The sequence below is a fragment of the Ursus americanus genome, chromosome X (assembly GCF_024610735.1).
Source record: "Ursus americanus isolate L20-20 chromosome X, mUrsAme1.1.p, whole genome shotgun sequence".
Taxonomy (NCBI): Eukaryota; Metazoa; Chordata; class Mammalia; order Carnivora; family Ursidae; genus Ursus; species Ursus americanus.
In genome coordinates this window covers 108,573,199-108,587,207 of record NC_142164.1, presented here as the reverse complement: position 1 = coordinate 108,587,207, position 14,009 = coordinate 108,573,199, and the positions used below count along the sequence as shown (strand labels likewise).

At 40.7% G+C, this 14,009-nt stretch overlaps 1 protein-coding gene across 1 annotated transcript in view; it reads right to left on the bottom strand.

Annotated features, from left to right (window-relative positions):
* The window catches only part of BEND2 (BEN domain containing 2), a 54,195-nt gene extending 42,089 nt beyond the window's left edge, over positions 1 to 12,106 (bottom strand). The window contains 3 exon segments of the mRNA XM_087860082.1: positions 906 to 1,057; positions 8,320 to 8,505; positions 12,091 to 12,106. Of these exon segments, the coding sequence (XP_087716208.1) occupies positions 906 to 1,057; positions 8,320 to 8,505; positions 12,091 to 12,106 (354 nt within the window).
* Positions 12,107 to 14,009: the final 1,903 nt, after the last annotated feature.

Below are 14,009 nucleotides of genomic sequence, written 5' to 3'. Positions count from 1 at the left end.
AAAACAATATTGCCATCTGACCCTTGTGTAGTGCTTTATACTTTTCAAAGTGCTTTCACATAATTATATCAGAAACCATGACTATGGGTAGGCAGTTAACATCCTCAAATATGAACATATTGGGGCTGCCAACTCAAAGAATTGCCTATACTACTTAGGTATTTACTAGTGTCCTCATCCTTATATAAGTAAGTAAATGCATTTTCTGCTAAGCGAGATTATGAATAGTCTAATAATCTATTTCGTTCTACTTCAGAGATGAAGCACAGCAAAATACGACGGAAATGTCAAACAGTACAACTACACAAGGAAGCTGGCAGTTTCCTCTAAACTTTGTTCTGTGACCCCGTATTTGCACTCCTGAGTCTTCACTCAAATTAAATGCAAACATACATTCACAAAAACACTTCCATAATAATGTTCAGAGTCACTACTCATAATAACCCAACCTGGAAACAACCAAAGTGCCCATCAAAAGGAGAATAGATAAACAAATTATGGACATTCATACAACAGAATATTACTCAGCAATGAATGGCAACGCAACGTCACTACAACCAGATGAACCTCCAAAACATTATTCTAAGAAAAAGAGACTGTGACACAAGAGTACCTACTGCATGATTCTATTTATATAAAGTTCTAGAACAGGCAAAACTAATCTATGATGGAGAAAAATATCAGAATGTTGTTTCTCCAAGGTTTGGGGGGGGGACTTACTAGGAAGAGACATGAGGGAACTTTCTGGGATGGTGGAAATGTTCTCTATCTTAATGGAGGTGGAGGTATACATATTTGTCAAAACCACTGAACTGTTCACTGTATGAAATTAAACTCAATTTTTAAAAAAAGAAATAAAGCAGAATGAAAAAAACAAGGAACGATTTTCCATTTAACATACAAACCATATTATCCCCCCTTGGAAAAGATGATCGTCCTCTTTTGCGCAGTGGGAGAAGCTCCATTTCCTCTGAGTTGGAACTATATCTTTTTAAATTTGCTAGATGGTTCATTTGTGGAACTGGCTGGTCACCTAGGGCTGGTAAACCACCTACTCCTGAAAAGCAACACATAAAAAAGTTACTTCACACATTACCATAATCAACTTAATAGGGATATGTTCTCAGAACGCCAACTCAAACTGAATTGGAGTCCTGGCTGAATTTTAGAGAGTGACAAAACAGTAACTCTTCCATTAGTGATTTAGAATAAAACCTTAAGAATTGAAGGGCTAGGCTGCCACACTTAGGAATAAGAATCAAGATCACACACCAATTCCAAATTGTGAAATGAATGCTTCACGACTGGAAGGCTACAGAGTAAATGCTGGAAACAAATGAACAAGAGAACACAAGTCCTAACTGCTTTTTGAAAGGAGCCCAAAAGGTCTTTTTACTTAGGGAGGCAGCGGGCCTCCAAATGTGAGTCAGGCATCTATTCTGGCTCGGCTCTCCCCCCACTGTGTGGACTGGGGAGACCACAAAGACACCGCCTCCTCATCTGCCAGGTGAAAACTGGACAACATTATCTCTAAAGTCACTTGAACTCTAAGACTATGACTGTTTCCGTAGTTACATTTTATATTAAACCTAAATAAACGTATGTGAACCATAAGCCCCCAAATATTCTAGAATTCTGTAGGCTTAGTTATGGTTCTGAGTCATTTAACCCTGCAACGAGGAAAAGACACAGAATGCAGTGCTATCATATTCTATCTTGTAGGAGAGATTTGGCGGCTGGCATCCCAGTGCTGGGAGGGGCGCCTTAATGACAGACCTAATTCCCATTAACAATCAGCGAAGGAATCAGAGGCAGAGTAAAGGGAGAATCAACAAGTTAGATAAATGCAGGCCAATATGGTGGGGAAAATTCAATGATAAAATACCTCCAATTTGAGGTGTAACTTCAGTTTTTATTTTTCAACCTGGTTGTTTTATTCTGATTATAAGACTAATAATGAAAAATTAAACTGGGGTGTTTTCATACAAACGAAGCCTACACAGCAACGAGAATGAACCAACTATTGCTACAAACGAGGATGAATCTCACAACCAGAACACTGAGCAAAAGCCAAACACCAAAGAATATAGTTGTGATGTGATTTATATTAAGAAATATATATTTTGGACGCCTGGGTGGCTCGGTCGGTTAAGCGTCTGCCTTCGGCTCAGGTCATGATCCCAGCGTCCTGGGATGGAGCCCCACATTGGGCTCCCCGCTCCTCGGGGAGTCTGTTTCTCCCTCTCCCTCTGCCCCTCCCCCCGCTCTTTCACTCTCAAATAAATAAATAAAATCTTTTTTAAAAAAAAGAAATATATATTTGGTCTTCATCTGTTTTCTGGCAGAGCCCCTAAAGCCCTTGGAATTTCTTGAGGAGAGCGATAAAGGTGTCTTTTGTTATATTAATGAAGTGGAAAGCCTCTAGGTCAACTAAGGATGGGGGCTGGTCACCAGGGGAAGGAAGCTGTGATTAGAGGGTTGGACCTTTCAGTCCCACCCACTGACCTTCAGGGAAGGGAGAGGGGTTGGAGGTTGAATTAGTTGCCAGTGGCAATGACTTAATCAATCTTGCCTATGTAAAGAAGCCTCTGTAAACACCAAAAGCACAGGGCCGGGAGAGCTTCCGGGTTGGTGAGCACATGGAGTTTTGGGAAGAATGGCCTCCTCTGAGAGGGCTTGGAAGCTCCGAGCCCTTTCCCCATGCCTTGTCCTTTGCATCGCTTCCTTCCGGCTGTTCCACGGTTATATCCTTTTCTAATAAACCACCAATCCAGTAAGTAAAATGTTTCTCTGAGTTCTGTGGGCTGCTCTAGTAAATTAACCAAACCTGAGGAGGGGGTCACGGGAACCTGGTAAAGCCTTTCGGTCAGAAGCCTGGGTAATCGCCCAGGCTTGCAACTGGTGTCTGTAGGGGAACGGGGGTGCAGTTTTGTGGGACTGAGCCCCTCACCTGTGGAATCTGACGCTGTCTCTGGGTGGATAGTGTCAGAACTGAGCTGAATTCTCAGACACCCTGCTTGTGTCCAGGAATTGCCTGGTGTTAGGGGAGAAGCCGTCACCACCAGTACCAACACACAGTTTGGAACTGGGTCCAGGAACCTAAATGGACTGTATATGATTCAATTGTTCTGAAGTCTAAAGTAATCAATGGTGGGAGATGTCAGGATAGTGCTACTTTGCAAGAGGGGCAGTGACTGGAAGGGAGGTGAGGGCTGATTCTGGGGAGCTCAGGGCCTTCTATTTCTTAGTGCGGGTGCCGGTTATACTTGTGTGTTAACTTGAAAATTCTTTAAGCTGAATATTTGTGATTTGTGCCTATTTTCGTGTGTGATAGATTTCTATAAAAAATCTACCTAAAGGGGCGCCTGGGTGGCTCACTCGGTTAAACGTCTGCCTTCGGCTCAGGTCATGATCCTAGGGTCCTGGGATTGAGCCCCGCGTTGGGCTCCCTGCTCCGAGGGGAGCCTCCTTCTTCTCCCTCTCCCTCTGCCTGCTGCTCCCCCTGCTTGTGCTCACTGCTATCAAATAAATAAATAAAATCTTTTTTCTTTTTTTTTCTTTCTTTTTTTGATTCGGTAGATATTATTTATTTTTTTATAATATTTTTTATTATATTATGTTAGTCACCATACAGTACATCCCTGGTTTTTGATGTAATGTTCCATGATTCATTAGTTGCGTATAACACCCCGTGCACCATGCAATATGTGCCCTCCTCACTACCCATCACCAGCCTATCCCATTCCCCCACCCCCCTCCCCTCTGAGGCCCTCAGTTTGTTTCTCAGAGTCCATAGTCTCTCATGCTTCATTCCCCCTTCTGACTACCCCCCCTTTCTTTAACCCTTTCTTCTCCTACTGGTAAATAAAATCTTTAAAAAAATCTACCTAAAAATTAAGCTCTTTAAAAAAATTCAGAATCTAAATAAAGTAAGCCATCACCAATAAACATCATAGCTATAGATATATTTTCTTCTCTTTTTCCTACTGCGTATATATTTTATACAGTTTGATTCACACCATACATAAATTCTGAACAATTTTGTATTTTATAATTTTTAAAATAGTTTTCTCCTTTATTTTTTATTTTTAATTGAAATATACTTGACATACAATAATTTTTAAAATAGTTTAGACATGCCTACATAATAATCCACTGTGGATGTCCATGGGTTATCTGTTTTCTCTTGTGGGAGATTTATATGGCTTCCAGTTTTTCACTATTTTGCTATAATGATGTATACACATTCAAATGTAAATATTTATGCACAGCTCTGAAAAGCTCCTTATAATGAATATTTTGGAGAGTCACTAGGTTAAAGGCTGTGAACATTCAGGGGCCTCTGACAAGTGCTGCTAAAGAGTCCAAAAGGGTTGTAGTAACTTAAATTTGTAGAGAACTGCAATGCAATAGTTTTTCTAAACTAAAAAGAAAAAGTGAATTACCATGTAAAAATTGCTAATTTGGTAGATGAAAGTTTGAAGTCTCTATCTCATTTTAATTTGCATTTCTCTTGTTACTAATACAGTTGAATATTTTCTGAATGTTCTCTATCCATTAAGATTTCTCGTTCTGCAATCTGTTATTTTATGTGTCCTCTGCTCATTGTCCTACTGGAGTTTCAGTGTTTCCTGTTTGATTTGTATGAGGTCTTTTTATCTTAAGAATAGTAACCCTTGAAAATGTGTATTTTCAGCAGATATTTTTCTCAAGTGCTGATGTGATTTTGAAGTCTGATATTTTTGAGATTGGGAGGGGTTCTCTTTTTATTTTACCAAATTCATTAATATTTTTATGATTTCTTGAACTGCTGTTACATTCAGTCTTTCACTAGGAATAGAAAAACATTCAACTAGATTTTCTCCTAGTTTTCCGTACTTCCATTCATTAGATATTCAACTCTTTAATCCATCTTGAAATTATTTAAGTGTGTGATATGAGGTGAAATCCAATGGGCTTTTTCCCCCAATAATTAAGCATCTGTACCAGCATGATTTACTATCTACGCTTCTCACTAAAATACTATAATATATTAACTCCAAATTCTTTGTTCTTTTTACGAGCTTCCTGCTGCATTAAATCTGGCTCCTTATTTCAAAACTAGTACCAACATATTTTAATAATTGTACTTTTAAAATGTTTTAGTGTTTGATATGGTAAATTACCACCTGTCCCTTAAACACACTTTCTCAAGATTTTCTTTTTTTTTTTTAAGTTATATGAGAGTTTTTTCTCCTCTAGGACCAATTTGTGTCCCTCCACTTACTCAAGCCTTATTTTATGACCTTCATTAAAGTATTTGCTTCCCTTTCATACAGATTCTGCAATTTTTATTCATTTATTCCTTAGAATTTTTAATATTTCATTGTAGCTATTATCAGCTGGGTTTCTTTCCCTATACATGTTCTTTTTTTTTTTTTTAAGTAGACTCTGCCCAATGTGGGGCTTGAACTCACGACCCCAAAACCAAGAGTCACATGCTCTATCCACTGAGCCAGCCAGGCACCCCACCCTATATATGTATTCTAATTGCTTCATGTTGGTATATGAGAAAACAATTTGGGTTTTTGGGGTTTTTTTTAAGATTTTATTTATTTATTTGACAGAGGGCATGAGCACAAGCAGGGGGAGCGGGAGAGGGAAAAGCAGGCTCCCCACTGAGCAGGGAGCTTGATGCAGGGCTCCATCCCAGGACCCTGGGATCATGACCTGAGCTGAAGGCAGACATTTAATTTAAAAAATTTATTATCTAAAACGACTCAAGAAAAAATAGAAAATCTCAACAGACCTAAAACAGGTAAAGAGATTGAATCAGTCATAAACCTCCCAGAAAAGAAAAGGCCTGAACCACAGGGCTTCACTGGTGGATCTACCAAACATTTAAAGAAGAATTAACACCAATCTTTCTCAACCTTTTTGAAAAAACTAAAGAGGGAACGCTTCCTAACTCATTCTGTGAGGCCAGAATTACCCTGATACCAAAGCCAAAGCCAGATAAAGACATTACAAGAAAAGAAAATTAACAGACCAATGTCCCTTATGAATATAGATGCAAAAATCCTCAGCAAAATATTAGCAAATCTAATCTAACAGCAAATTAAAAGGATTATTGCCCATGACCAAGAGGGATTTATCCTAGGAATGCAAGGGTGGTTCAACAAGAGAAAACCAATCAAGGCAACACATCACAGTAACAAAGGGAAAAGGCATGATGTTATGTATAATAATAAATAAATATTAATTATATATATTAATAACAATAAAAAATTACCTGGTCACCTTTTCTGAAATCCCTTATCCTAAATTTTTGCATCAGTTAGAAAGATAAAAGGGGTCAGACTATAAGTACTGCACTGCAATCTCCTTTATTTTTACTAAACATGTATTGGTTTTTTCAAACTAATACTTTGAGATATACTACAACCCCTTTAACAGCTTCTTAATTTCCTATCATCAGGCCATGATTCCTTGAACTAGTCCCTAATTCATGGATATTCAAGTTACTTCTCAAGTTTTGCTCATACAAAGAACACTGCTAAACAGTCTTACACTTCTGCACGTAGTTCTATGGGATAAATTCCTAGAAGTAGAAATAATAGGTCAAAGGGTATCCACATTGGAAAAGTCTCCTTTATTTCTCTCCCAGTAAAGAGGGCTGTTGGAATCATCCAGGCGTTCTGTAACACACTAAGAAAATATTTTGCTGGTTCTCCATGTAGTTTTAAAGCCAGAACAGAGGACAAGTGCTGTCAAAACTTTTTGGCACCAGTTAGATCAGGGGACGGCAAACTACAGCCTACAGATCAAATCCACCTTGCCACCTATGTTTACACAGCCCACAAACTAAGAATGGCTCTGTTTTTTGTTTGGTTTTTTTACATTTTTAAATGATTAAAAAACAGGAGCACCTGGCTGGCTCGGTAGAGCATGCAGCTCTTGATCTTGGAGTTGTGAGTTCGAGCGCCACACTGGGTGTACAGCTTACTTAAAAAAAATTAAAATGTAATTGTATTCGAAGTGTATAAAATTTGAGTAACTCTTAAAAATGGAGAGTAAATATAAAATATCAAAAAACTATTTTAATATCAAAAAATTATTTTTAAAAATGATTAAAAAACAAAACCAAAAGAAGAATATTTCATGAAATGGAAAAATGATAGGAAATTCAAGTTTCAGTGCTCATAATAAAGTTTTACTGAAACACAGCCACACTCATCTGTTGATTATATATCAGCTGCTTTCTTACTTCAACAGCAGAGTTGAGTAATTGCAACAGAGCCTTTATGGCTGTAAAGCCTAAAATACTTACTGTCTGGCCCTTTACAGAAACATTTTGCTGATCTCCAATCTAAGCAATAACTTTTTTTAAAGATTTTATTCATTTATTTGACAGAGAGCACAGCAGGGGGAGCAGCAGGCAGAGGAAGAAGCAAGCTCCCTGATGAGCAGGGATGCCAATGTGGGACTCAATCCCAGGACCTCGGGATCATGACCTGAGCTGAAGGCAGACACTTAACCAAATAAACCACCCAGGCAACTCTAAGCAGTAACATTTTTAAGGAGTAGGAAGCCCAATTCTCTAAACAAAGGGCAAAGAACAAATTGTCATATAGCTACCAAAGAAATATTCCAAGGGGTTATAGTGTCTCTCGGCTCTGTGTGTAAGTAAGGAGGTGAATGCCTCACATTTCCTTCATTACTGTGACTGAGAAGCAGCCATTGGAAGGCCAAGTAGCTACCGCACTTCTGCTTACAAGACTTCACTTTCCATGGACTCTTCTTTGGGTACTATTGTAATTGGTAACTGTGTTTTTAATTTCAAGTTCCAGTTGTTTACTGCTGGTATATAGGAAAGGGATTGACTTTTGCATCTTAACCTTGTATCCTACAATCTTGCTATAATTGCTTACTAGTTTCAGTTTTTGTTGATTCTTTATAGGTCTACATAGACAGTCGTGTCATCTGTTCCATGAACTCTTGGTCCAAGTTGTTTTTCCCATAAATTCAGTTTTTCCTTTGCCACCAAATAATTACAATTAGAGTTGCCAGCTATAAATAATTTTTCAGATACAGAAAATATATTCTCCCAATGTTTTCTGAGGCCACCTTCCCACCCCCATAGAGCAAAAGTGGAACAAGAGACATGACAAAGCTTAAATGAAGAGAAAAAGCCAGCACATGTAAACACTGTGACATTACCATGAAGCTTGCCCTGATAAGAACTGACTAATGTAAAAGTTATAGGAATATTGAAGCAATTTACTGGATATCAGAACCAGGGAGCAAAATTTTGCAGAGGAGGAAATAGAACAAAATTACCATATGTCATTTGGGATAGTTGCCGATAGTTATCATTGCTGTCTCGAAAATTTGGCTCTATGGTCAACATGCCATCAGTGGAAAGTGTGTTCTCAGTAAGTTCTGTTTCAGAATCTTCTGTTATCACAACATCAACATCATCATCATTGTCATCACTGTCATCCTCAATAGTTACAATAATATAATCTAGGAATAAGCAAAGAGAAAGTTTAGATATCACATAAAATAATCAGTGTCTAAGGAAACCACCTTATAAAGTTATGGAGTGTTTAAAAAACATTTTAGCTGAAAAAATTGCGCTGAATATTTTCATGTCCCTAATCTCTGCAAGTCAGCTAAGAAATAAATTGCTTAGTTTGAAGCTTTAAGATACATATGTAGGTTTATATGCATGTATATACACACATACATTAGTATTTCTAGTACTTCCAATTTTATAGAGCAATAAATTTCTTCTCATTTAAGAAATGTGACCACCTGGCCCATGCTGCTCTGTGTTCAGTGATATGCTTTTAACTTTTACATGATACAGCTGACATTACATAGCCACACTCTGTACTGACCATGAGTTCCCAAACTTGTTCTCTAAAACTTAATTTTAATCTTTATGATAATAAATAATGTAGAAATAAAGTACAATCATAACTGTTGTTATGAAACAAATTAAATTCAAATTTAATTTCACAAAATGTGAAATAAGTGGCCACAAATAAACTAGATGTGAAATCAACTCCATAAACCATTCTAATGAATATGAAAAATAGCACACCATGCATAGTGTATGCTATATAAATGGGCTTTTTTGCTTTTTACAGTTGGCCTGAAAAAGAAAAACATGTTTAAGCTCAAAGTGTTAACTTGCGGATCACATGTACACTGCATCACAACTTGGATGCAGTACATTTATTTGAAATAGACCAAAGCATTAGAATCAAGTAATTAGCCAGGATAAGGGAATGTGCTGGTATGAAAATAACACTGAATTAGGAATTATATGATGTGGGTTCCAATTCAGGCTCTAGCCATCCAGAGGTATGACCTTTTAGCCAGATACGTTTATTCTTTTGCCTCTGTTTTCTCATCCATAAAAACATGGCACTAGGTTTGGAGATTCACTGTGAAATCCACTTAATAGTCTTCATGGAAAAAATGGAACATTAGAAACTGCCTAACTTATTCAAACAAAAGGGAATTAGTTGAATAAATTATGGCATTTCCATATGATGAAATGGCATACTGCCAGTGAGAAACACGTTCTCAAAGAACATTTAGTGATACTAGAAATGCTAGTGAAATAATGTCAAAGTGGGGAGAAAGGGTCAAAGCAGAAAAAATATGTAATCCTAACTTTGAGAACAGAACGAAACATACCAATTGTTATCTCTAAGTCACTATCTCTGGGTGGCAAAATGACCTTCATTAGACTTCTCTGTATTTAAGGTTCTCTACAATAAACTTTATAGACTTCATAATCAGAAGAAAATAACAAAAGTAATTGAAGTTTTATTTTAAGACAAGCTTTTATATGTCAACAGATTTTTCACACTAGACCCAGTAAAGCTACTGAGAGCTCCACCCAGGTTTCTCAGTAAATTTGTAAAATTCAAATTAATTCATTAGGTATATACATAACCTTCATAAACCATTTTTAGAAGACATTATAACGTTTAGAAGCTATTTGAAGATTATGCTTCTAAGGTGCAAGGAACCAAGTTGTGGTGAACTTAATCAGGTAGGGCATAGTTCACAATGATGCAGGCTGAAACCTTCCTTTCACATGAGGACCACGGCAAGAAATCCACCCCAAAACAGGGCAGATGACAATGGCCAGACTGGTCTGATTTTCTAGCAAAACTGTGTCAATACATTGAACAGCCACTTTCTAAATCTCCTAGCAGAACTCTCAGAAGCAGCCCTTCCACATCCATATCAAACTTCAGAGACTACAAAGTTGGCCAAATGAGAGATAATGCCACCAGAACTGAATCCCAGAGCCCAGTGCTTGCTGCAGCCAGGCCTGAAACTGAATCGAGCCATGCCCTGCTTTAGAAAACACGGTACAGAAGGGTTGCTCGTAAAATCATTATCTGTAAACATTTAAATCAGTTTACCACTTAATGTCATAAAACCATCAAGCAGTCCCAATTTGGGGTGAGCTGGGTAGAGGCAAAAAGGGGGCGATTCCAAACACATTAAGTTAGAGCCTTTTCTGTCAAACAGTGGTGCTCAATCATACAGCAGGTGGGATGGGCCCTGAAGCATGCTCGGAAGGGTACCCCTATTTTCCAGGGGTCCTCACATTTTGTAGTATCCTCTGACTCCTTTTTAAGTCTCATCTGCCCTCTCGGAGCAAAGAACTGGCTCTGTACGTGGGAACTTCTCCACACCTACATCTTTATTTTCTTCTCCTTGTTTATGTCTTTACAATAAAACAGCAAGGCTGCACTGTTTTTGAGCAAACGCAGATACCACCAAAGCCTCAAAAAATCAACACCTCAATTTCAAACGATGTTACAATGAATCAACTGCTAGTTTGTCAATCCTTCAAACTCAAAATTCTAATGGTCTAAGAGTCTTGGTCCTTTTGGACCCCTACGTTCTTTGACAGGGAAAGAGAAAGGCTAAAGGATCAGCTCGTCCCAGGAAGTCGACACCAAGTACTTAATGAGTAGCCAAATCTCAAAAGCTTACGGGCGCAAGCATCTCAGGAGAGGTGGCGGAAATCACCCCAAACCACTGCGCCGCAGCGCTGCTGAATACGCGGCTGTAAAGTGCAGATTTAACCTTCCGCAAATCAAATAGTCTCCTACCGGGAGTCGTCCCCCCCCCACCCCGGGAGTCCCCCCCCACCCCGCCACTAAGTCAAGTCACTTTCGTGCCCTAATGGTCCACGCTCCACAGCTATTTGTGGTGCGTATACAATCCACAAGGCCTTTTCGGGGAAAAAAAGCTCAAGGAAAAAGTGCCGCTGTACGGACTTATTCTGGTGCCAGTGCCGCCATGCCACCCTCCAAAGGGCACAGGGAAACAGATCACAGCGCCCCAGCCTCCCGAGTGGAGACCGCTGAGGCTGTTCTGTGGCCACTAGAGGTCGTAGAAAGAACAACCGCCCTCGTGCTGGAAACCAAGATCCGCCTCTCACCATGCGGATATCTTGAGCCCCAGTGTCACCTCTCACCTCCCAGACGCCATGAGCCCCGAAACGCCATGGGCCGCAGAGACCCCTCGAGCCCCAGGATCACTTCAAGCTCCTAGGATACCATAAACCCCAGGAATGCAGCGACCCCCGGGTCAACTCAAGCCCCAAGTACACCATGAACCCCGGGGACCCCTCAAATTCTAGGATCACCTTGAGCCCCTAGGATGTCGTGAATTCCAGGAACGCCATGAGCCCAAGCGTCACCTCAAGCCCATGGGACACGAGGAACTCCAGGGACCCCACAAGCCCCAGGATCAGCTCGAGCCCCTCAAACACCATGAACCCCAAGGATGCCCCGGACCCAGGGCCAGACCCAGCCTGCAACACCTGGGTTCCTAAATGCCCACTAAGTAAACGGGGACAGCGGTCCAGAGGTCATCACCAGACACACCCTGGCCGATGATGAGACAATGCCTTGGTCACCTACGAGACCCTCTAGGTGGGCACAGTGCAAACCCTGTCAGTTTCCCCTCCCCCCTTGCCCCCTCAGCGCCCCCCCCCCCCCGCCACCCACCGGCAGGGTGAAGAAAGAGGCAGAAGTGAATGGAACAGCTTTGGGAAGGGCCCCTTACCCTCCTCTTCAGACATTGTGAGGCAAGGAGTCCTGCTCTGAGTGCCTTAGGCGCGGCGTCTGCGCTGCAACTGGATCGGCTGGATGGCGACCGTGCCCACGAGGCAACTGCAGCAGATAGAGGGGCCAAACGGAAGGAGCCCACACCTCCCCTCCTAAGAGAAGCTTCTGCGACTGCGCAGTAGTGCCCAGCGCCCGCCATGGAAGCGCGACTGCTGGGGGGAGGGCAGAGGTGGCGCCTTGCCTCCCTCCATTTCTACCTATATGTATACATTTTTAAATGTGCTTCCCCCTCCCCCCAAAATGTGAACCGATAGCCACCACTGTAATTCCGCTGTTCCCAAAATGCTCTTCACACAATACATCATAGAAAAAATTTACAATGTACGAATTCAGACTTCCTAATATTTTCCGGGTTGTGTACTCATCATGTCCAGCGCCAGCTTTGGGAACTAATCCGAAAATAGTCCAACTTTTAATATGTGTCCCTAATAAGGCCCGCTAAATCCACGCCACCCTGCACTTCAGCTGTCCTACTCTCTACTTGCGTTTTCCAAAGACCCATATCCTTCATTCCAAATTAAAATAGTAATAGCTACGATTTACTGAGTGCTCACCACAAACCAGCCGCTTAGTATGTCTGACCTTATACAAGTCAGTATTATTGTCCCATTTTAAAGATACCGAAACAGACGTTTAGAGAGTTTAACTTGCTCAAAATCACAACGCTAGTAGTGGAGTTATGACTTGAACAACATTACACCCACCCACCCCCATCCCCCCTGCCTAAAGCACATACTCATATCCCCTATGTTATTCTCCCTCCTACTCAGTTGCTTCTGGAAAATTTCCACACCCTTCAAAGCTTGTTCCAGGCATCTTTTTTTTTTTTTAAGATTTTAAAAATTTCTTTATTTGAGAGAGAGCAAGAGAAAGAGTGAGCACAGGTGGGGGGAGGGGCAAAGGGAGAAGCAGGCTCCCCCACACGGAGCTTGATCCCAGAACCCTGGGATCATGACCTCAGCCGAAGGCAGATGCTTAATCGACTAAGCCACCTAGGCGCCCCCCAGACATCTATGCTAATATCTGCGCCAAGACACTTCCCTACAGCCGCCTGGTAAGAATAAGGAGCAGCACCACACATTATTTATATTAAATAGCACTTTCATCACAAGGTTCTAAGAATTAAATGTTACGAAATATAAAGCACCCAGCACAGTGCCTAGAATTTTAGTTCCATTTCACTGTGTTAGTTATACAATGACTTCTGGCACTGTGTATCTCCTCATTCTGGGGGAAGGGTAAATTTATTCACTTGTGAGAAGGAAAGGTGCATTTTCTTAGGTGGGAATATACACCTGTTTCACTGTTGTAAGGGAATGTAAATGTGTGCAGTAGGGTTCATAAGGAAGCTGAAGAGAAGAATGGATGCACTATACAGTTTATTGATATATTACCTCTCAGCGTCAAATTCAGCCCTTTTCCCTGCTCTGAGAAAATGGATATGCGCCCTTTAAATGTCCATTTGCCAGTCGCACAGTTGAACACTTTAGGATAGGAAACAGGAAAGAGAGTGTAGTAAACACGTGCTTCCTAGTCCGCATTTGCTCTCTAGGCAGGCTGCTGCAAAGTGCAGCCTCCCACCCCAAATACACACCCGACAGGACAATTTCCAGCAAGTTCTAGAGGGTGGCTCTACAACAAGTTTCAGCAGTGCTGCACCGAGTGACTTCCCTCACTCAGTGTGTCAAAGTTGAGCCTTCTTGGGTGTAATGTCTAGTCCTAGAGGTAGTAGCTGTTGTTTGCAGCTCTTATTGCTATAATCTAGAATTTCCTTTCTTACTAGCCAATCCCTCATGACTCCAATCCTGATATACTTAATACTGCTTTATATTAAATTTTCTCTGCTCAAATTACTGT